This window comes from Lampetra fluviatilis, chromosome 59, assembly GCF_964198595.1.
Source record: "Lampetra fluviatilis chromosome 59, kcLamFluv1.1, whole genome shotgun sequence".
NCBI lineage: Eukaryota > Metazoa > Chordata > Hyperoartia > Petromyzontiformes > Petromyzontidae > Lampetra > Lampetra fluviatilis.
Genome location: NC_136333.1, coordinates 3,633,432 through 3,655,931, shown reverse-complemented (window position 1 = coordinate 3,655,931; position 22,500 = coordinate 3,633,432). Strand labels below are relative to the sequence as shown.

The window sequence follows — 22,500 nt, the reverse complement described above, 5'->3', positions numbered from 1 at the left end:
GACTCAGGGTGGCATGGGGCATCACTCATCAACACTGAATGACTCAGGGTGGCATGGGGCATCACTCATCAACACTGAATGACTCAGGGTGGCATGGGGCATCACTCATCAACACTGAATGACTCAGGGTGGCATGGGGCATCACTCATCAACACTGAATGACTCAGGGTGGCATGGGGCATCACTCATCAACACTGAATGACTCAGGGTGGCATGGGGCACCACTCGGCCACACTGAATGACTCAGGGTGGCATGGGGCACCACTCATCAACACTGAATGACTCAGGGTGGCATGGGGCATCACTCATCAACACTGAATGACTCAGGGTGGCATGGGGCATCACTCATCAACACTGAATGACTCAGGGTGACATGGGGCATCACTCATCAACACTGAATGACTCAGGGTGGCATGGGGCATCACTCATCAACACTGAATGACTCAGGGTGGCATGGGGCATCACTCATCAACACTGAATGACTCAGGGTGGCATGGGGCACCACTCGGCCACACTGAATGACTCAGGGTGGCATGGGGCACCACTCATCAACACTGAATGACTCAGGGTGGCATGGGGCATCACTCATCAACACTGAATGACTCAGGGTGGCATGGGGCACCACTCGGCCACACTGAATGACTCAGGGTGGCATGGGGCATCACTGAGTGTCGCAGGGTGGCGTGGGTGGCGCACTGCTGTTGATGGCTGGGCAGCGCTGGCACGGCCGCCCCCAGGCGCGCCCCAGGGCGCAGCAGCACGTGGCACGAGCGACGCCGACGCCGACCTCGGCGCTGCAGGACAGGGAGCCGTCGCCACGCTGCTCGTACTCCATGAAGCACGCGGCGGCACGCGTGTCTGCACGCGGGCACGCGGGCGGTGTCACACGCGTGTCACACGCACGCACACGCGTTGTCTGGACGCACGCGGACGCGCACACACGCGTTTCACACGCACGCACACGCGTTGTCTGGACGCACACGCCAACACGCGTACTCTTAGGTTTTTTCGGTAAAGTCACTTAGGTAAAAAAATAATAAAATTAAAAGTAATAATAGAAATAAAATAATAAGTCACAAGACTTGTGTTGCCTCCGAAACGTCGTGATTTATGATTTTATTTCTATTATTACTTTTATTAATTTTTCGATTTAAAGCTTTCGTGACTGCAGGGATTCATCTTCTTGGTTCTTTCGGTAAAGTCACGTAGAAGGGAAGTAATAAAATAATAAAAATAAAACATAATAAAAAAATAATTCTCACGACGTTTCGGCCACAACGCAAGCAGCCGTCCTCAGGTGAAACCAGGTCTGTCGAGGCGACAGCGTCTGAATGAAACAGCACCATGCTTGGAGCATATATATAAGCTGGGTTGGAAGGGGGGGGGGGAAGGGCGCCTTGACAAAAGAATTTGCATATCAAGAGGAATTTAGCATATTTATGGGAAATGCAGGTATGTGATTAGTACTGCTTATGCCCGTGCATTATGCAGGATTAGCAGCATCCAAGGGAGGGGATATGGGAAATGTAGGTATGTGATTAGTGCTACTTTGCCCGTGCATTATGCAGGATTAGCAGCATCACAGGGAGGGGATATGGGAAATGTAGGTATGTGATTAGTGCTACTTTGCCCGTGCATTATGCAGGATTAGCAGCATCACAGGGAGGGGATAGGGGTAGCATTAATAAAGGGAAGAAGTGTTAATAGTATGTAGCTGCAGTAACTAAAACCACCACGTAAACAACTAAAGTATAAACTACATAGTATCATCATTATACTAAATATACTCTACAATAAGCTGAGTTACTAACAGTAAGTAATACATTACAATTCTACGTCGTAAAAAATATAATATTCTTCCATCTAAACATCTGCCAGCCACAATGATGATGACGATGAGAGAGAGACACGCAAACTCCAAATACACAGCAGCAGGCGTCAGGGTCGGGATCGAACCCACGACCTCCTGCGAACCAGGCGAGGTAGTCAACATCTCCCAGCCACCGCGTACCGACACAGCCGATGCCTGTGGGGTTGAGGCTGTAGTTGGGCGGGCAGCCGCAGGTGTAGCTGCCCGCCGTGTTCTCGCAGCGCCCGTTGACGCAGTAGTCGCGCGCGTGGGCACACTCGTCGATGTCTGCCGGCGACAAACGGGACCACACACACACACAACAACAACAACCGCCATTCGCCACTAAGTGGCGGTGACGTCACCACGACGCTTGTGCCAGGCCAAGTGCACCTTGAGGCCACGTGAAGTGTCGAACGCCCGCTGGCAGGAGGTCACGGGGCAGACCCATGTGCACACGCACACACACGCACGCACACACGCACACACACGCACACAGACGGGCACACACACGCACACGCACACACACACGCACACACGCACACACGCACACACGCACACACGCGCACACGCACACACACGCACGCACACGGGCACACGCACACACACGCACGCACACGGGCACACGCACACACACGCACACACACACACAGGGCAAAGATCCCACCCCCTCCCCTCCACACGTCGTAGCCTTAGCGGACTGTCGGGGCGAGTGCCGTGAGCGTGTAGCGACACGCGAGGAGGGGCGGCACGGCACACGAGGGACGCCTTTGTCTCCCCAGTGGCGATGTTTACTACACACACACCGCGACAGGTAATTCGTTTTTGAGGCCGAGTCGACCTAGGGGAGGTCCAGGAGCAGTTCAGATAATCGTCACGGGGGTGTTGGTGGCCGTGAGTGGGAATTGGACTCGGGTCGACTGGGGTTCGGAGAGCAGCGTGCTGACGGCTAACACTGCTGCACACTCACACATACGCACACACACACACGCACACGTACACACACACGCACACACACACACGCACAGACGCGCACACACACACACACGCACACACACACACGCACGTACACGCACGCACGTACACACGCACGTACTTATACGCACGCACGTACACGCACGTACACGCATGCACACACACGCACATACACGCACACACTCACGCACGTACACACACACACACGCACGTACTTATACGCACGCACGTACACACACACACACGCACGTACTTATACGCACGCACGTACACGCATTTACACGCACATACACGCACGCCATCACAATTGTCAATTCGCCGCAGCAATGACACACGCGACGTGACGCCGCCGCTTGTGCCGAACCTGTGCAGTTCCCTCCGGTGTCGTCGGGATGGAAGCCCGGGTCACACAGGCAGCGGAACATCCCCGGCACGTTCTCGCAGCGTCCAAACACGCAGATGTTGTGGAACGAGCACTCGTCGATGTCTGCAGCACGGCGGGGGGGGGGGGGGGGGAGAGAATCTTAACGCACGACGGAGGACGCGACCCCGTGCGGGTGGACGCGTGGGGGGGGGACCAAGCGTCACTCTGGGGGACAGTGGAAGACGACTGAAGACACTGAGAGACACTGGGAGATCATGGCAGATGGTGGGAGATCATGGGGAGATTATGGAAGGCACCGGGGATACACTGGGAGATACACTGGGAGATGATGGGAGACACTGGCAGATGATGGCAGATGGTGGCAGATGATGGAAGATGATGGCAGATGATGGGGGATGATGAAAGGCAGTGGGGTACACTGGGGGACACGATGAAACGATTGAAGACACTGGGAGATGATGGGCTATACTGGGTAACTCTGCGATGAATTGGAAGACACTGGGAGACACTGGGAGATCATGGCAGATGGTGGGAGATCATGGGGAGATTATGGAAGGCACTGGGGATACACTTGGGGACACGATGAGACGATTGAAGATACTGGGTAACTCTGGGATGAATTGGAAGACACTGGGAGACACTGAGAGATCATGACAGATGGTGGGAGATCATGGCAGACGGTGGGAGATCATGGGAGATTATGGAAGGCACTGGGGAAACACTAGGAGATACACTGGGAGATGATGGGCCACACTGGGTAACTCTGGGATGAATTGGAAGACACTGAGAGATACTGGGAGATCATGGCAGATGGTGGGAGATCATGGGGAGATTATGGAAGGCACTGGAGAGACACTGGGAGATGATGGGCCACACAGGTTAACTCTGGGATGAATTGGAAGACACTGGGGGTATTGTAGAAGGCTCAGACGGATGAACAGCGCAGAGGGGCACGGAAGGGACACGGACAGCTGGACGGACAAACAGGGACACGGACGGACCGACCGCTGGATAGACGGATGTGTGTGCCAGACAGACGGACAAGCGACGGGCAGGCGGGCGCATGCCTCACCTTGACAGGCGCGTCCGTCGAGAGAGGGAGCGAACCCCATGTCGCACTCGCAGACGAACCCTCCCGGAGCGTTGAGGCACTGCCCGTTCCTGCAGAGCTCCCCATTGCCGGAGCATTCGTCAAAGTCTGGGCCGGCAGAGGGTCGGGGGGAGGCGGAGGCGGCCATCGCCGTTCAGGGCTCACACGGGACGTCCGCCGGACGTCGGCTCAACGTTCGCTGGACGTCCGAAGAATGTCGGCAGAACGTCCGCTAAACGTCATTCACTCTGTCATTCACTCTGTTACTCACTCTGTCACTCTGTCACTCACTCTGTCATTCACTCTGTCACTCACTCTGTCACTCACTCTGTCACTTACTCTGTCATTCACTCTGTCACTCACTCTGTCACTCACTCTGTCATTCACTCTGTAATTCATTCTACCATTCACTCTGTCACTCACTCTGTCATTCATTCTACCATTCACTCTGCCACTCACTGTCACTCACTCTGTCATTCATTCTACCATTCACTCTGCCACTCACTCTGTCACTCACTCTGTCACTCACTCTGTTATTCACTCTGTCACTCACTCTTTCACTCACTCTGTCACTCACTCTGTCACTCACTCTTTCACTCACTCTGTCACTCACTCTGTTATTCACTCTGCCATTCACTCTGTCACTCACTCTTTCACTCACTCTGTCACTCACTCTGTCACTCACTCTGTCATCCGCCCGGCTCCACGCTGCACGCCTCGCTCACCGGTGCAGGTGAATCCGTCACCGGAGAAGCCCTCCTTGCAGACGCAGCGGTAGGAGCCGAACGTGTTGAGGCACTTCCCGTTGGGGCTGCACGTGTGCGTCCCATTGGCACACTCGTCCAAGTCTACAAACATGCACACACACACACACGCACACACGCGCACACATGCACACACACGCACACACGCACACGCGCACACGCACACACGCACACACGCACACACACACGCATACGCACACACACGTACACACACACACACGCAGACGGTGAACCCCACTCACCCCGTGACGTGTTGGTGATCCCCACTCACCCCACTTGACGTCACGGTGAACCCCACTCACCCCCGTGAACCCCACTGACCCCCGTCACGTCACGGTGAACCCCACTCACCCCGTGACGTCACGGTGAACCCCACTCACCCCGTAACGTCACGGTGACCCCCACTCACCCCACGTGACGTCACGGTGAACCCCACTCACTTCGTGACCTCTCGGTGAACCCCACTCACCCCCGTGACCTCTCGGTGAACCCCACTCACCACGTGACCTCTCGGTGAACCCCACTCACCCCCATGACGTCACGGTGAACCCCACTCACCCCCGTGACCTCCCGGTGAACCCCACTCACCCCCGTGAACCCCACTCACCCCGTGACCTCTCGGTGAACCCCACTCACCCCCATGACCTCTCGGTGAACCCCACTCACCCCGTGACATCACGGTGAACCCCACTCACCCCCGTGACATAACGGTGAACCCCACTCACCCCCGTGAACCCCACTGACCCCCGTGACCTCTCGGTGAACCCCACTCACCCCCGTGACCTCTCGGTGAACCCCACTCACCCCCGTGAGCCCCACTCACCCGTGCACTGAACTCCGCTGCCGTGGAAGCCGGCCCGGCAGGTGCAGCGGAAGCTGCCGCGGGTGTTGGTGCAGCGCCCGTTGGCGTCGCAGTTGTGAGCCCCGATCTCGCACTCGTCCACGTCTGGTGGGGGGGGGGGGGGGTTGCAAAGGGGGGGGGGGGGGCAGGGGGCAGGTGGAGGTGAGCCGGTCGGCAGTCCTCGCCCACGGCGGCGGTTCGACTCCGAGGGGCCGTCCCGGCAAAGACGGCGAGGGACGTGGCGATTGTCACGACGCGGGAACGCAGAGAGGGACACGCGGACAGAGACGTGGGTGGGGGGGGGGGGACACGGACAGAGACGTGGGTGGGGGGGGGGGGACACGGACAGAGACGTGGGGGGGGACACGGACAGAGGCGTGGGTGGGGGGGGGGGGACACGGACAGAGACGTGGATGGGGGGGGTGGGACACGGACAGAGACGTGGGTGGGTGGGGACACGGACAGAGGCGTGGGTGGGGGGGGGGGACACGGACAGAGACGTGGGGGGGGGACACGGACAGAGGCGTGGGTGGGGGGGGGGGACACGGACAGAGACGTGGGTGGGGGGGGGGGACACGGACAGAGGCGTGGATGGGTGGGGGGGGACACATGGACGGGTACCTGAGCACCCGGAGGCGCCCTTCTTGACGGAGAATCCGGGCTCGCAGTGGCAGATGAAGGATCCCCTCGTGTTCTCACACTTCCCGTGCAAGCAGATGTTCGGGTTCAGCTCGCACTCGTTCACGTCTGGGGCACAGCGGCGGGGTGGGTGGGTGGGCATGGGGATGGAGAGTGAGGTGGGCGTGTGTGGTCATAGTGTGTGGTGTGTGTGGTCATAGTGTGGGGTGTGTGTGTGGTGTGTGTGTGTGATGTGTGTGGTAATATTGTGGTGTGTGTGGTAATGGTGTGTGTGTGGTGTGTGTGTCGTAATGGTGTGTGCGTCATACTAGTGTGTGTGTGTGGTAACTCACCCACTAACTCACCCACTCACTCACCCACTAACTCACCCACTAACTCACCCACCTTCTCACTCAGCCACTAACTCACCCACCCACTCACCCACCAACTCACCAACTAACTCACCCAGTCGCTCACCCACTCACTCACCCACTCACTCACTCACCCACTAACTCACCCACTAACTCACCCACTCACTCACCCACTCACTCACCCACTAACTCACCCACTAACTCACCCACTAACTCACCCACTCACTCACCCACTAACTCACCCACTAACTCACCCACTAACACACACACTCACTAACTCACCCACTAACTCACCCACTAACTCACCCACTCACTCACCCACTGACTCACCCACTCACTCACCCACTCACTCATCCACTAACTCACCCACTCACTAACTCACCCACTCACTCACCCACTAACTCACCCACCTACTCACTCAGCCACTAACCCACCAAATTACTCACCCACTCACTCACCCACTCACCCACCCACTAACTCACCCACTCACTCACCCACTCACCCACTAACTTACCCACTCACTCACCCACTAACTCAACCACTAACTCATCCACTAACTCACCCACTCACTCACTCACCCACTAACTCACCCACCTACTCACTCAGCCACTAACCCACCAAATTACTCACCCACTCACTCACCCACTAACTCACCCACCTACTCACTCAGCCATTAACCCACCAAATTACTCACCCACTCACTCACCCACTCACTCACCCGCTAACTCCCTCACCCACTCACACACACACTCACTAACTCACTCACCCACTAACTCACCCACTAACTCACCCACTCACTCACCCACTCACTCACCCACTAACTCACCCACTAACTCACCCACTAACACACACACTCACTAACTCACTCACCCACTAACTCACCCACTAACTCACCCACTCACTCACCCACTGACTCACCCACTCACTCACCCACTCACTCACCCACTAACTCACCCACTCACCCACTAACTAACCCACTCACTCACCCACTAACTCAACCACTAACTCATCCACTAACTCACCCACTCACTAACTCACCCACTCACTCACCCACTAACTCACCCACCTACTCACTCAGCCACTAACCCACCAAATTACTCACCCACTCACTCACCCACTCACCCACCCACTAACTCACCCACTCACTCACCCACTCACCCACCCACTAACTCACCCACTCACTCACCCACTCACCCACTAACTAACCCACTCACTCACCCACTAACTCAACCACTAACTCATCCACTAACTCACCCACTCACTCACTCACCCACTCACTCACCCACTAACTCACCCACCTACTCACTCAGCCACTAACCCACCAAATTACTCACCCACTCACTCACCCACTAACTCACCCACCTACTCACTCAGCCATTAACCCACCAAATTACTCACCCACTCACTCACTCACTCACCCGCTAACTCACTCACCCACTCACACACACACTAACTCACTCACCCACTAACTCACCCACTAACTCACCCACTCACTCACCCACTCACTCACCCACTAACTCACCCACTCACTCACTCACCCACTCAGTCACCCACTAACTCACCCACTCACTCACCCACTCACTCACCCACTAACTCACCCACTACCGGCGCGCCCAACGAGAGGAAACCGCCGTGGCAATCCCGGGATAATTGTTACTCGGCTCGCGCGTCTGTGCGTGCGTGTGTGTGCGTGCGTGCGTGCGTGTGTGTGTGCATGTTGCGTGCGTGTGCGTGCGTGTGTGTATGCGTGTACGTGCATGTTGCGTGCATCTGCGTGCGTCTGCACGCGTCTGCGTGCGTGTGTGCGTGCGCGTGTTTTTATTTGATTTTGTCCACGATGTACACTCCATTTCTTTATTTGCCCAAAAATTTACCGGTGTTGTTTTTATACCGCCGGCGACGAGCGAACGGAAACTTTTGGGCTCGAGAATAACGGAGCAGCAGCAGGAGCAGCAGGAGCAGCTGGAGTAGCAGCAGCAGCAGAATCAGCAGCAGCAGCTGGAGCAGCAGCAGCAGCAGCAGCAGGATGAGGATGATGATGAGGAGCGGCCTACCCAGGCAGGTCTTGAGGTCGATGGAGGCCATGAAGCCGTCGAAGCAGAGGCAGCGGTAGTCCCCCGGCACGTTGGTGCACTGGCCCCCGTCGCAGATGTGGGGGCTCTCCTCACACTCGTCGATGTCTGCGGGGCGAGGGGGGGGGGCGAGGAGGAGGGGCGAGGGGGGGGGCGAGGGGGGGGGCGAGGAGGGGGGGGGGCGAGGGGGGGGGCGAGGAGGGGGGGGGGCGAGGGGGGGGGCGAGGAGGGGGGAGACGAGGGGGGGGGGGCGAGGGGGGGGGCGAGGAGGGGGGGGACGAGGAGGGGGGGGGCGAGGAGGGGGGAGACGAGGGGGGGGGGCGAGGGGGGGGGGCGAGGAGGAGGGGCGAGGGGGGGGGCGAGGGGGGGGGCGAGGAGGGGGGGGGGCGAGGGGGGGGGCGAGGAGGGGGGGGGGCGAGGGGGGGGGCGAGGAGGGGGGAGACGAGGGGGGGGGGGGCGAGGGGGGGGGCGAGGAGGGGGGGGACGAGGAGGGGGGGGGCGAGGAGGGGGGAGACGAGGGGGGGGGGCGAGGGGGGGGGCGAGGAGGGGGGGGACGAGGAGGGGGGGGGACGAGGGGGGGGGGCGAGGGGGGGGACGAGGAGGGGGGGCGAGGAGGGGGGAGACGAGGGGGGGGGGCGAGGGGGGAGACGAGGGGGGGGGGCGAGGGGGGGGCGAGGAGGGGGGGGACGAGGAGGAGGGGAGCGAGGGGGGGGCGAGGAGGGGGGGGACGAGGAGGGGGGGGGGGGGGCGAGGAGGGGGGGGACGAGGGGGGGGGGCGAGGGGGGGGGGACGAGGAGGGGGGAGACGAGGGGGGGGGCGAGGGGGGGGCGAGGAGGGGGGGGACGAGGAGGGGGCGAGGAGGGGGGGGACGAGGAGGGGGCGAGGGGGGGGGGACGAGGAGGGGGGAGACGAGGGGGGGGGGCGATGGGGGGGCGAGGAGGAGGGGAGCGAGGGGGGGGCGAGGAGGGGGGGGGACGAGGAGGGGGGGGGCGAGGGGGGGGGGACGAGGAGGGGGGAGACGAGGGGGGGGGGCGAGGGGGGGGGCGAGGAGGATGGGGGACGAGGGGGGGGGGCGAGGAGGGGGGGGACGAGGGGGGGGGCGAGGGGGAGGGAGACGAGGAGGAGGGGAGTGAGGGGGGGAGACGAGGGGGGGGGACGAGGGGGGGAGGAGGAGGGGGGTGGACGAGGGGGGGGGCGAGGGGGGGGGGACGAGGAGGGGGGAGACGAGGGGGGGGGACGAGGGGGGGAGGAGGAGGGGGGTGGACGAGGGGGGGGGGGCGAGGGGGGGGGCGAGGGGGGGGGGCGAGGGGGGGGGACGAGGGGGGGGGGACGAGGAGGGGGGGGGGCGAGGGGGGGGGACGAGAAAGAGGATGGTGGTGATCGCGGTGATGACAATGGCAACAACAGCAATGGCTGTGTGGTACGAATGTGTTGTGCGGTTGTGTGGTAGGTCCACGTAGCTGTGTGTGTGTGTACACACCTGTGTGTGTGTGTACACACCTGTGTGTGTGTGTACACCTGTGTGTGTGTACACACACCTGTGTGTGTACGTACACACCTGTGTGTGTGTGTACGTACACACCTGTTTGTGTGTGTGTACACACCTGTGTGTGTGTGTGTGTACACACCTGTGTGTGTGTGTGTACACACCTGTGTGTGTGTGTGTGTACACACCTGTGTGTGTGTGTGTACACACCTGTGTGTGTGTGTGTGTACACACACCTGTGCAGGAGCGGCTGTCTGGCATGAGTGCGTATCCACTGTCGCAGCTGCACTCGTAGCTGTGTGTGTACACACCTGTGTGTGTGTGTGTACACACCTGTGTGTGTGTGTACACACCTGTGTGTGTGTGTGTGTACACACACCTGTGCAGGAGCGGCTGTCTGGCATGAGTGCGTATCCACTGTCGCAGCTGCACTCGTAGCTGCCGTCCGAGTTGGTGCAGAAGCGGTCGCAGCCCCCGTTGCGGATGTTGCACTCGTTGATGTCTGGTGTGACACACACACACACACGCACACACACGTATACAAAGACAAAGATCCCCCGTGTAGCCTTAACAGACTGTAGGGGCAAGTGCCGTTAGCGAGTAGCACCTATGAAGGCCGGAACGGTACACGAGGGGGTGGGTGGCCAGCACCACGCACGACCGCCTTTGTCTCCCCAGTGGCGATGTTTACACACCGCACCAGGTACTCATTTAAGGCTGAGTCGATCTAGGGGAGGCCGGGTCGCCAGGTTCATAGCGCAGCACGCTAACCGCTACACTACCGCTCCCCACACACACACAAAACATACACACACGTACACACACACACGCGTACACACACACGTACACACACACACGTATACACACACGCGTACACACACACACGCGTACACACACACACGTATACACACACACGTACACACACACACGTATACACACACACGTACACACACACACGTATACACACATGTACACACACACATACACGCGTACACACACACGTACACACACAAACGTACACACACACACGAGCACACACGCACACATGCACACACACGAACACACACACACACACGTACACGCATACGCGTACACACACACAAACGTACACACACGCACACACGCGTACACACGCACACACACACGAGCACACACACACGCACACACGAGCACAGACACACACGCACACATACACACACGCACACATATATTCAGTTGCACGAAAACAAAGACCCCCTTTATAGCCTCTAACAGACCATTGGGGCAAGTGCCGTTAGCGAGCACCCAAGAAGTAGGAGAGTGTGCGGAGGGGAGTGGAGTGAGATGAGAGGGGAGATGCAGCAGAGTGCGTGGAGGGGAGTGGAGTGAGATGAGAGGGGAGAGGTAGGAGAGTGCGTGGAGGGGAGTGGAGTGAGATGAGAGGGGAGAGGCAGGAGAGTGCGTGGAGGGGAGTGGAGTGAGATGGGAGGGGAGTGGAGTGAGATGAGAGGGGAGAGGTAGGAGAGTGCGTGGAGGGGAGTGGAGTGAGATGAGAGGGGAGAGGTAGGAGAGTGCGCGGAGGGGAGTGGAGTGAGATGAGAGGGGAGAGGTAGGGGAGTGCGTGGAGGGGAGTAGAGTGAGATGAGAGGGGAGAGGCAGGAGAGTGCGTGGAGGGGAGTGGAGTGAGATGAGAGGGGAGAGGCAGGAGAGTGCGTGGAGGGGAGTGGAGCGAGATGAGAGGGGAGAGGCAGGAGAGTGCGTGGAGGGGAGTGGAGTGAGATGAGAGGGGAGAGGTAGGAGAGTGAGTGGAGGGGAGTAGAGTGAGATGAGAGGGGAGAGGCAGGAGAGTGCGTGGAGGGGAGTGGAGCGAGATGAGAGGGGAGAGGCAGGAGAGTGCGTGGAGGGGAGTGGAGTGAGATGAGAGGGGAGAGGTAGGAGAGTGCGTGGAGGGGAGTGAGATGAGAGGGGAGGGGAGAGGCAGGAGAGTGCGTGGAGGGGAGTGGAGTGAGATGAGAGGGGAGAGGCAGGAGAGTGCGTGGAGGGGAGTGGAGTGAGATGAGAGGGGAGAGGCAGGAGAGTGCGTGGAGGGGAGTGGAGTGAGATGAGAGGGGAGGGGCAGGAGAGTGCGTGGAGGGGAGTGGAGTGAGATGAGAGGGGAGAGGCAGGAGAGTGCGTGGAGGGGAGTGGAGTGAGATGAGAGGGGAGAGGCAGGAGAGTGCGTGGAGGGGAGTGGAGTGAGATGAGAGGAGAGAGGTAGGAGAGTGCGTGGAGGGGAGTGGAGTGAGATGAGAGGGGAGAGGCAGGAGAGTGCGTGGAGGGGAGTGGAGTGAGATGAGAGGGGAGAGGCAGGAGAGTGCGTGGAGGGGAGTGGAGTGAGATGAGAGGGGAGGGGCAGGAGAGTGCGCGGAGGGGAGTGGAGTGAGATGAGAGGGGAGAGGCAGGAGAGTGCGTGGAGGGGAGTGGAGTGAGATGAGAGGGGAGAGGCAGGAGAGTGCGTGGAGGGGAGTGGAGTGAGATGAGAGGGGAGAGGCAGGAGAGTGCGTGGAGGGGAGTGGAGTGAGATGAGAGGGGAGAGTCAGGAGAGTGCGTGGAGGGGAGTGGAGTGAGATGAGAGGGGAGGGGCAGGAGAGTGCGTGGAGGGGAGTGGAGCGAGATGAGAGGGGAGAGGCAGGAGAGTGCGTGGAGGGGAGTGGAGTGAGATGAGAGGAGAGAGGTAGGAGAGTGCGTGGAGGGGAGTGGAGTGAGATGAGAGGGGAGAGGCAGGAGAGTGCGTGGAGGGGAGTGGAGTGAGATGAGAGGGGAGAGGCAGGAGAGTGCGTGGAGGGGAGTGGAGTGAGATGAGAGGGGAGGGGCAGGAGAGTGCGCGGAGGGGAGTGGAGTGAGATGAGAGGGGAGAGGCAGGAGAGTGCGTGGAGGGGAGTGGAGTGAGATGAGAGGGGAGAGGCAGGAGAGTGCGTGGAGGGGAGTGGAGTGAGATGAGAGGGGAGAGGCAGGAGAGTGCGTGGAGGGGAGTGGAGTGAGATGAGAGGGGAGACGTAGGAGAGTGCGTGGAGGGGAGTGGAGTGAGATGAGAGGGGAGAGGTAGGAGAGTGCGTGGCGGTGAGTGGAGCGAGACACACGGTGTGTGGTGTGTGTGTGTGTGGTGTGTGTGTGTGGTGTGTGTGTGGTGTGTGTGTGTGTGGTGTGTGTGTGGTGTGTGTGTGTGGTGTGTGTGTGTGTGTGGTGTGTGTGTGGTGTGTGTGTGTGGTGTGTGTGTGTGTGTGGTGTGTGTGTGTGTGTGGTGTGTGTGTGTGTGTGTGGTGTGTGTGTGTGTGTGGTGTGTGTGTGTGTGTGGTGTGCGGGGGGAGGGATGGCGAGGAGCAGGAGGGAGCCGCTCACCCACACAGCCCTGGCGGTCCGCCGTGCTCTGGTACCCCGGGTTGCAGGCACATTGGTATTTGCCCACCATGTTCACACAGCGCCCGTTCCGGCACAGGTTCCCACTCAGCGAGCACTCGTCCACGTCTACACGGGGGCACAGCGGAGGAGGAGGGGGAGGGGGTTATCAGAATCACCGTGGTGGCAAGGGAGATGTTAACTACCTCGCCTGGTATACAGGAGGTCGTGGGTTCGATCCCGACCCTGAAGCCGGCTGTATGTTTGGAGTTTTCGGTGTCTCTCTCTCATCATCATCATCACGGTGGCAAGGGAGATGTTAACTACCTCGCATGGTATACAGGAGGTCGAGGGTTCGATCCCGACCCTGACGAAGCCTGCTGCTGTCTATTTGGAGTTTGCGTGTCTCTCTCTCTCTCATCATCATCATCACGGTGGCTAGGAGATGTTAACTACCTCGCCTGGTATACAGGAGGTCGTGGGTTCGATCCCGACCCTGAAGCCGGCTGTATGTTTGGAGTTTTCGGTGTCTCTCTCTCTCTCTCATCATCATCATCACGGTGGCAAGGGAGATGTTAACTACCTCGCCTGGTATACAGGAGGTCGTGGGGTCGATCCCGACCCTGAAGCCGGCTGTATGTTTGGAGTTTTCGGTGTCTCTCTCTCATCATCATCATCACGGTGGCAAGGGAGATGTTAACTACCTCGCCTGGTATACAGGAGGTCGTGGGGTCGATCCCGACCCTGAAGCCGGCTGTATGTTTGGAGTTTTCGGTGTCTCTCTCTCATCATCATCATCACGGTGGCAAGGGAGATGTTAACTACCTCGCCTGGTGTACAGGAGGTCGTGGGTTCGATCCCGACCCTGACGCCGGCTGTATGTTTGGAGTTGTCGGTGTCTCTCTCTCTACCCCGCGGTCGCGTTGATTTTTTTCCGGGGCCTCTGGTTTTTTTCCCCTCCACATTTAGAATCAACGTCACCACGCGTTTAGAGTTATTTAGCTGCTGCTATGAATGTCCACGTGGTGGTGGTGATGATGATGATGGGCTGCACCGTTGAGCTGTCGTCTGTGATAGCTACGTAGCTCAGTGGGCCTTACCAGGTGAAATAAAAAAATATAAAATACGTTTAGTTTAGCATCGTGAGTGATGGATTCTGTATCCTGGGTTAAATATCTTGAATTGTGCATTATGGATCAGATTCCCAGGAGATGGATTCTGGATCTGGGATCATGGGTTCTGTATTGTGTATTACGGACCAGATTCCTAGGACATGGATTCTGGATTTGGAATAAAGGATTCTTGATTTTTTTTATCATGGATCAGATTTCCAGGATATAGATTCTGGATTCTTGATTGCATATTCTGGATTATTCATTACGAATGCCAAGATTCTGTATGAGAGATTCTGGATTTTCTATCCCCGATTAGGGATTACTGATTGCAGATTCCAGCTTTTGGATTTTTTATTAAATATCCTGGATTATGTATTATGAATCCCAGATCCTGTATAATGCATTCCGGATTGTGCATTCTGGATTACAAATCCCATATCCTGGATTTTAAATGATAAGTTATGGATCACCAATTCCAGATCCTGGGTTTTCAATTACGTCCAACGGATTCCAGATTCCGCGCCGCAAATACTGGATTCTGGATTCACCAACTCCGCATTGCGGTAGCTTCATTATTCCAGGCTCCGGATTCCCCATCCGGAATTACGGAGGACGTCTCCTACCATCGGCTAAATGACCCGTCGGGCCAGATCTGCGATTCATAATCAAGTTTTTTGGGTGAGATCGCGTCATTCATAAATGTGTCTCACTCCATTCCCGCCGTGTCGGGTGGTGGAGGGCTACGACACATTTATAAATAACGCGATCTGACCCAAAAACCTTGATTATCAATAATGTTGGTCGCGAAAGCCTCCCACGTGTTCAACAGATCTGCGATGTTTATGGATCCCACGCCGCAGGGTTCTGGATTGCGGGGGGCCGGGCGATTCTGGGCTGTGGGGGGCCAGGAGATTCTGGACTGTGGGGGGCCAGGAGATTCTGGGCTGTGGGGGGCCGGGAGATTCTGGACTGTGGGGGGCCGGGAGATTTTGGGCTGTGGGGGGCCGCGGATTCTGGACTGTGGGGGGCCGGGGGAGTCTGGACTGTGGGGGGCCGGGGGAGTCTGGACTGGGGGGGGCCGGGGGAGTCTGGGCTGTGGGGGGCCGGGGGAGTCTGGACTGTGGGGGGCCAGGGGATTCTGGACTGTGGGGGGCGGGGGAGTCTGGACTGTGGGGGGCCGGGGGATTCTGGACTGTGGGGGCCAGGGGATTCTGGACTGTGGGGGGCCGGAAGATTCTGGACTGTGGGGGGCCGGAGATTCTGGACTGTGGGGGGCCGGGGGAGTCTGGACTGTGGGGGGCCGGGAGATTCTGGACTGTGGGGGGCCGGGGGAGTCTGGACTGTGGGGGGCCGGGAGATTCTGGACTGTGGGGGGCCGGGAGATTCTGGACTGTGGGGGGCCGGGGGAGTCTGGACTGTGGGGGGCCGGGGGATTCCGTACCAGCGCAGGCGGTCCCATCGTCGTTGAGTCCGTGACCCGGCGGGCAGACGCACCGGAAGCTTCCTTCCATGTTGAGGCAGGTGCCACCGCGGCACAACATGGCGTCGCGCTCACACTCGTTAATGTCTGCGGAGTGACGAGACACGGGCATGGGGTGGGGGGTGGGGGGTGAAGGAGGGCAGGAGATGGGGGGGTGGGGTGGGTGAAGAGGTCAGCGCACATATTTCTCACCATCTTTTCCTGATCGTACGTTGATGGTCACGGTGGGCTAGGAGATGTTAACAACCCCGCCGGGTACGCAGGAGGCCGTGGGTTCGATCCCGACCCTGACGCCTGCTGCTGTATATTTGGAGTTTGCGTGTCTCTCTCTCTCTCATCATCATCACGGTGGCTAGGAGATGTTAACTACCTCGCCTGGTACGCAGGAGGTCGTGGGTTCGACCCCGACGCCTGCTGCTACATATTTGGAGTCTGCGTGTCTCTCTCTCTCTCTACCCGTGGTCGCGCGGATTTTTTTTCCGGGCCCTCCGGGTTTTTGCTCCACATTCAGCATCAACATCACGCGTTTAGAGATAGTGGGCAGCTATCAATTTCCACCTGGTGATGATGATGATGATAAGCCCACTTCGTTGAGCTATCATTTGTCATCACCAGGTCGCATGTGAAAAAAAGCCCCAGCTATATAGCTCAGTGGGCCTTACCTGGTAAAATGAAAATAAAAATGTTTCTAGTTTTAAATCCACAAACGACGTAAGATGCGGAAAGGTGGTGGACGAAGATGGTAAAGGTCACGGCAACTTGTAGGACAGCGGTGCGATCGTGCAGTGTACACACACACGTGTGTTTTGAACTTCTTTCACACCGAACGTAGCCAGCCATGCTAATCGGAGGTTCAGTGTTGAGTCTATGGGCAGTGTTGAGTCTATGGGCAGTGTTGAGTCTATGGGTAGTGTTGAGTCTATGGGCAGTGTTGAGTCTATGGGCAGTGTTGAGTCTATGGGCAGTGTTGAGTCTATGGGCAGTGTTGAGTCTATGGGCAGTGTTGAGTCTATGGGCAGTGTTGAGTCTATGGGCAGTGTTGAGTCTATGGGCAGTGTTGAGTCTATGGGCAGTGTTGAGTCTATGGGTAGTGTTGAGTCTATGGGCAGTGTTGAGTCTATGGGCAGTGTTGAGTCTATGGGTAGTGTTGAGTCTATGAGAGTCTACGACCGAACTCACCCATGCAGTTCTTCATCATCATGAAGCCGCTCTCGTAGCCCTCGAAGCACTCGCACTCGAAGCTGCCCGGCGTGTTCACGCAGACGCCGTGTCCGCACACGTCCAGCGAGATGTGGCATTCGTCGATGTCTTGAGTGGCGGCGGTGGCGCAAGCGGCAAACAAAAACAACAACGACAACAACGACGACAACAACAACAACGCAGAATGAACCACGGTCGCCGCGCCGATCTCGCCAAGGAGCCGTGGCCATCGTCACGCGACACTCCCCGTCCACGGGAGTGTCGCGTGACGATAGATGAGGTTTTTTCCTGGATTTTTCTGTTTGCGCATAGTCACATAGTCACTTTAAGATGTTTTTTGTTTGTTGCGGTTGCACCCGATTCAAGAGCCGAATGGCTCACAGGGCTATACCTAATAAATGAAATGAAATGTCCACGTAACCGTGAGCCACTTCCTTGGGCTATCACTCAGCTCAGTGGGCTTCAGCTGGTCAAATAAAAAGTTCATCGTGGGTTTGTTCACTCCTGCATGCCGGCACGTACGTCGCGGAAAGAGGGCAGCTGCAATTCTGTCGATTACAAACATCGCAATGCAGGGTGCTTCAAAAAGTTTGCTTTTAACACTTTCTGCGAATTTGCAACAATCCCGCGAGCAATCGGCCTCCTTCCAGCAGAGGTCGCAAACGGGTTTTGATTCGTTACCCGTACCCGACCGCACCAGGGTCGCAAACGGGTACCCGTACCCTACCCGTACCCGTACCCTACCCGTACCCTACCCTACCCGAAATGAGTGACAAACGGTGACTCACCAGTGACTCACGGCCTACCCGTACCCGTACCCGGCCGCACCAGGGTCGCAAACAGGTACTCGTACCCGGCCGTACCCGTACCCTACCAGTACCCGGCCGGGTATCGGGTAGGGTACGAGTACGGGTACCCGATTGCGACCTCTGGGATGAAGCCATGTTGCAGGCGCGGGTGGGTTGATTCTAGGAACTTGAATTGTGAGAAGAGACAAGACGTTGGGAAATGAGTGACAAACGGTTACTCACCAGTGACTCACGGCCTACCCGTACCCGGCCGCACCAGGGTCGCAAACAGGTACCCGTACCCGGTCGGGTACGTGTAGCCGGGTATCGGGTAGGGTACGGGTATCGGGTACCCGGTTGCGACCTCTGCCTTCCAGGCTCCGTAGAGCCTGGAGAAGATTCCAGACACGCGCTGACGACGACGACGACGACGACGATGGCGGCGGACAAGCGGAAGAGACAATCTCGACGTGAGGCTGCAGGAATTCAAATTGTTTGGGTCTTTCGGTAATCCTGATGACGAGCGTTTGCGTCGCGATCGAAACGTCGCCGGTTTTTCGTTGGTTTTATTTTCTATTCGTTTGAAGCCCATCGACGTGACTTTACCGGAAGACACAAAGAGCAAGTGGAAGAGACTCCCCTTGACTTTTTCGAAGCCTCTTAACCACGCAACTTGTTATCATGCTCACAGTGCATCATCATCTGCTCTTCTTCTTCCATTAACAACGATCGTCTCGTAGAAGTGTTATAACTTTCGATGTAAAGCTTTCGTGACTGCAGGGATTCGTCTTCTTGGTTCTTTCGGTAAAGTCACGTAGAAGGGAAATAATAAAGTAATAAAACTAAAACATAATAAAATAATCTAATAGAAATAATGTAAAATGTAATAATATAATATAATAAGTTACGTAGAAGGGAAATAATAAAATAAAAAAATGTAACATAATAAAATAATATTATAATATATTATAATAATATAATAATATTTGTTTATTTTATTATGCTTTATTTTCATTACTTTATTACTTCCCTTCTACGTGACTTTACCGAAAGAACCAAGAAGAAGTGTTATAACATTTGTTTTGAAACCAGCGCCCTGTATTTGTGTGTTAGGAAGTCGTGCCAGCCCCCCCCCCTACACCTCCCCCATGCCCGCCACGGCCCCTCCCCCCGCCCCCCCAATGCCCCCCAATGCCCCCCAATGCCCCCCACGGCTCCCCCACAACGCCACCCACCGGTGCAGTTCCTCTCCTCGGCGTCGAGGGCGAAGCCGCTGTCGCAGCGGCACTTGAAGCTGCCGATGGTGTTGCGGCAGCGGCCGCTGTGGCACAGGCTGCTGAACACCTTGCACTCGTTAATGTCTGCCGGGGGGGGGGGGGGGGGGCGTGGGGGGGCATGGGGGGGGAGAGGGGGGGAATGGGAGGGGGATGGAGGAGAGAGGAGAGGTATGGGGGAAAGGGGGGGGAGGGGAGAGGGGAGGCATGGGGGGGAGGGGAGGCATGGGGGGGAGGGGGGAAGGGGAGAGGGGGGAATGGGGGGGGGGAGGAGGGGAAAGGGGAGGGGCATGGGATGGAGATAGAGGAGAGAGGGGGGGAATGGGGGGAAGGGAGGGAGAGTGGGGGCATGGGGGGGGGGAAAGAGAGGGTGGGTCATAGAGGTGGGGGGAGGAGGGGGAAGAGGGGACGGGGGGGGGAAGTTGGGGGGGGGGGTTGCCAAAGCGAGGGCATGATACTCATATCAGGTGGAGCTGTCCAAGGCTGAGCTCCTGACAATATTCCCCCCCACCCTGTTCTCTCCCCACCACCACCACCACCTCCTCCACCACCACCACCACCACCACCTCCTCCTCCAACCCGAAGGGAGCTGAAGCTGTCACAGGGAGCCTCTGACGGAGCCGTTGGGGAGGCTTCACGCGGCCGGGACAATTCAGCTCCTGAGACAGGTCCCGGGCGGGCCGTGGCGAAACGTCGGACACCGGCGCCGAGCGCCGCGCGGACGGAGCGCCGCGAGCCCCTGCGGGCGCCGGCGGTGGAGATTCCACGTTGCTATGGCGAGGACATCGGCCGAAATACAGCTGACGCTCGATTCGCCGGCTCTGTGGAATGATGACCGAGTAACCGTGGCAACGTCGGGTCGACGTTGGCATGGTAACCGTGCCAACGTCGGAGCGGTGGTGTAGCGGTCAGCGCTACGCTGCGCTATGAACCCGGCGATCCGGGTTCGATTCCCGCTCACGGCCAACACCGGTGACGATTATCTGAACTGATCCTGGGCCTCCCATAGGTCGACTCAGCCTCAAATGAGCACCTGGTGCGGTGTGTAAACATCGCCACTGGGGAGACAAAGGCGGCCGGGCGTGGTGCTGGCCACCCACCCCCTCGTGTGCCGTTCCGGCCTTCATAGGTGCTCGCTAACATCACTTGCCCCTACAGTCTGTTAAGGCTATACGGGGGATCTTTGTCTTTGTTAGTCTTTGCTAGTTTGTGTAGGTGAGTGTGAGTGTAGGTGTGAGAGTGTGAGAGTGAGTGCGTGAGTGTGCGAATGTGACAGTGAGTGTGAGTGAGTGAGTGTGTGAGTGAGTGTGTGAGAGTGTGTGAGTGAGTGAGTGCGAGTGAGTGTGCATGAGTGTGAGTGTCAGTACGTGTACACGTACCGATGTGTATGCGTATGTGTGTATGTACGTGTGTGCGCACCGCATGCCTAAACAGCTTTTGTTCGGCCGGATCGAGGGGGCTAAACGGGCGCGGCACGGGCTAGAGAAGAGATGGAGTGATGTGGTACAGGAGGACGTGGAGCTGAGTGGACTTGCCGATGACTGGTACCAGCGGTGTCAAGATCGGCCTCAGTGGAGGAGGCTCGTGAAGGACGCTACTGGGCAGTTGGAGGCAGTCGCCCTCCAACAACAACGGAGGGCGGAGGAGCGACGCTCACAACAACGAGCGGAGCGCCGGGTGGCTAAAGCACAGCAAGTTGGCACAGTAGGGGGCACAGGTGGTGCATCAGCCAGTCATCTCGGTCATCTCGGTCAGTCGACCCGTGGCACCTGGGTCTGCCCCGTGACCTCCTGCCAGCGGGCGTTCGACACTTCACGTGGCCTCAAGGTGCACATGGCCTGGCACAAGCGTCGTGGTGACGTCACCGCCACTTAGTGGCGAATGGCGGTTGTTGTTGTTGCGTACGTACGTGTACACGCAGGTACGCGTTGAATCTCTTTCGCGCCGTACGTAGCCAACCCGCAACCAATCTAAAGTGCGGGGGGCGGCCGTGCGGAGGGGGGGGGGCCGTACTGGGTGGGGGGCCCTTGCGGGAGGGGGCCCGCCCGTGCGGGGGGGGGGGGGGCAGACGTGCGGCAGGGGGGGTCCCGGCGCGTGCGTGCGCACCCTTGAAGAGCTGCCGCCCCGTGGCAAAGTCCCCGCGGTTTGAGAAGCCGTGGCCGCGTGGGCACAGGCGCTCGAAGTCGGCGGAGCCGGGGGGGGGGCAGCCGTCGCAGTGGCGGCCCCACGCGGCCCCCACGGAGCAGCAGCAGACGTCGCTGCGCAGACGCGGGGCCCCCAGGGCGCCGCACTCGCCCGCGTCCTCGTCGTGCGTCAGGAAGCACGACTCCAGGCGCAGGTCTGGGGGTGCGGGAGGGGCGGGGGGGGGGGGGGGGGGGGGGCGGGGGGGGGGGTGGGGGGGAGGGCGGGGTGGGGGGGGGAGGGGTGACGTGGGGGGGGGGGAGGGGACGGGGTGGGGGGTGGCGGGGGGGTGACGGGGGTGGGGGGGTGACGGGGGGGGGGGAGGGTGACGTGGGGGGGGCGGGGGGGGGGATGACCGTGTGGGGGGGAGGGAGGGGGTTCAAGTTCAAGTTTCATGTATTAGGTGTAGCCACTGTGAGCCATTCGGCTCTTGAATCGGGTGCAACCGCAACAAACAAAAACAAAACATGAACAAGAAAACATCTTAAAGTGAAAATCCAAGAAAAGGCAGCAACATTTGCAGAAAAAGCACCGTACACCAACGCTGTGTGCAAAAATCCCAGTGGGATGCAAGTCAAACAACAAAAACAACAACCACAAGACATCTTAGATTAAGGCCATCAGTCTAACTCTGTACTACAACAAACAAACATGGCC

The 22,500-nt window shown here is 58.4% G+C and overlaps 1 protein-coding gene across 1 annotated transcript in view; it reads right to left on the bottom strand.

Annotated features, from left to right (window-relative positions):
* LOC144950733 (fibrillin-2-like) overlaps window positions 1-22,500 on the bottom strand; it is an 83,473-nt gene that overhangs the window by 52,646 nt on the left and 8,327 nt on the right. Inside the window, 14 exon segments of the mRNA XM_078880805.1 lie at window positions 697-858; window positions 2,012-2,137; window positions 3,189-3,311; window positions 4,282-4,407; window positions 5,025-5,147; window positions 5,887-6,009; window positions 6,526-6,651; window positions 8,948-9,073; window positions 10,831-10,953; window positions 13,809-13,934; window positions 16,362-16,487; window positions 17,580-17,708; window positions 19,624-19,749; window positions 21,769-22,002. Of these exon segments, the coding sequence (XP_078736931.1) occupies window positions 697-858; window positions 2,012-2,137; window positions 3,189-3,311; window positions 4,282-4,407; window positions 5,025-5,147; window positions 5,887-6,009; window positions 6,526-6,651; window positions 8,948-9,073; window positions 10,831-10,953; window positions 13,809-13,934; window positions 16,362-16,487; window positions 17,580-17,708; window positions 19,624-19,749; window positions 21,769-22,002 (1,899 nt within the window).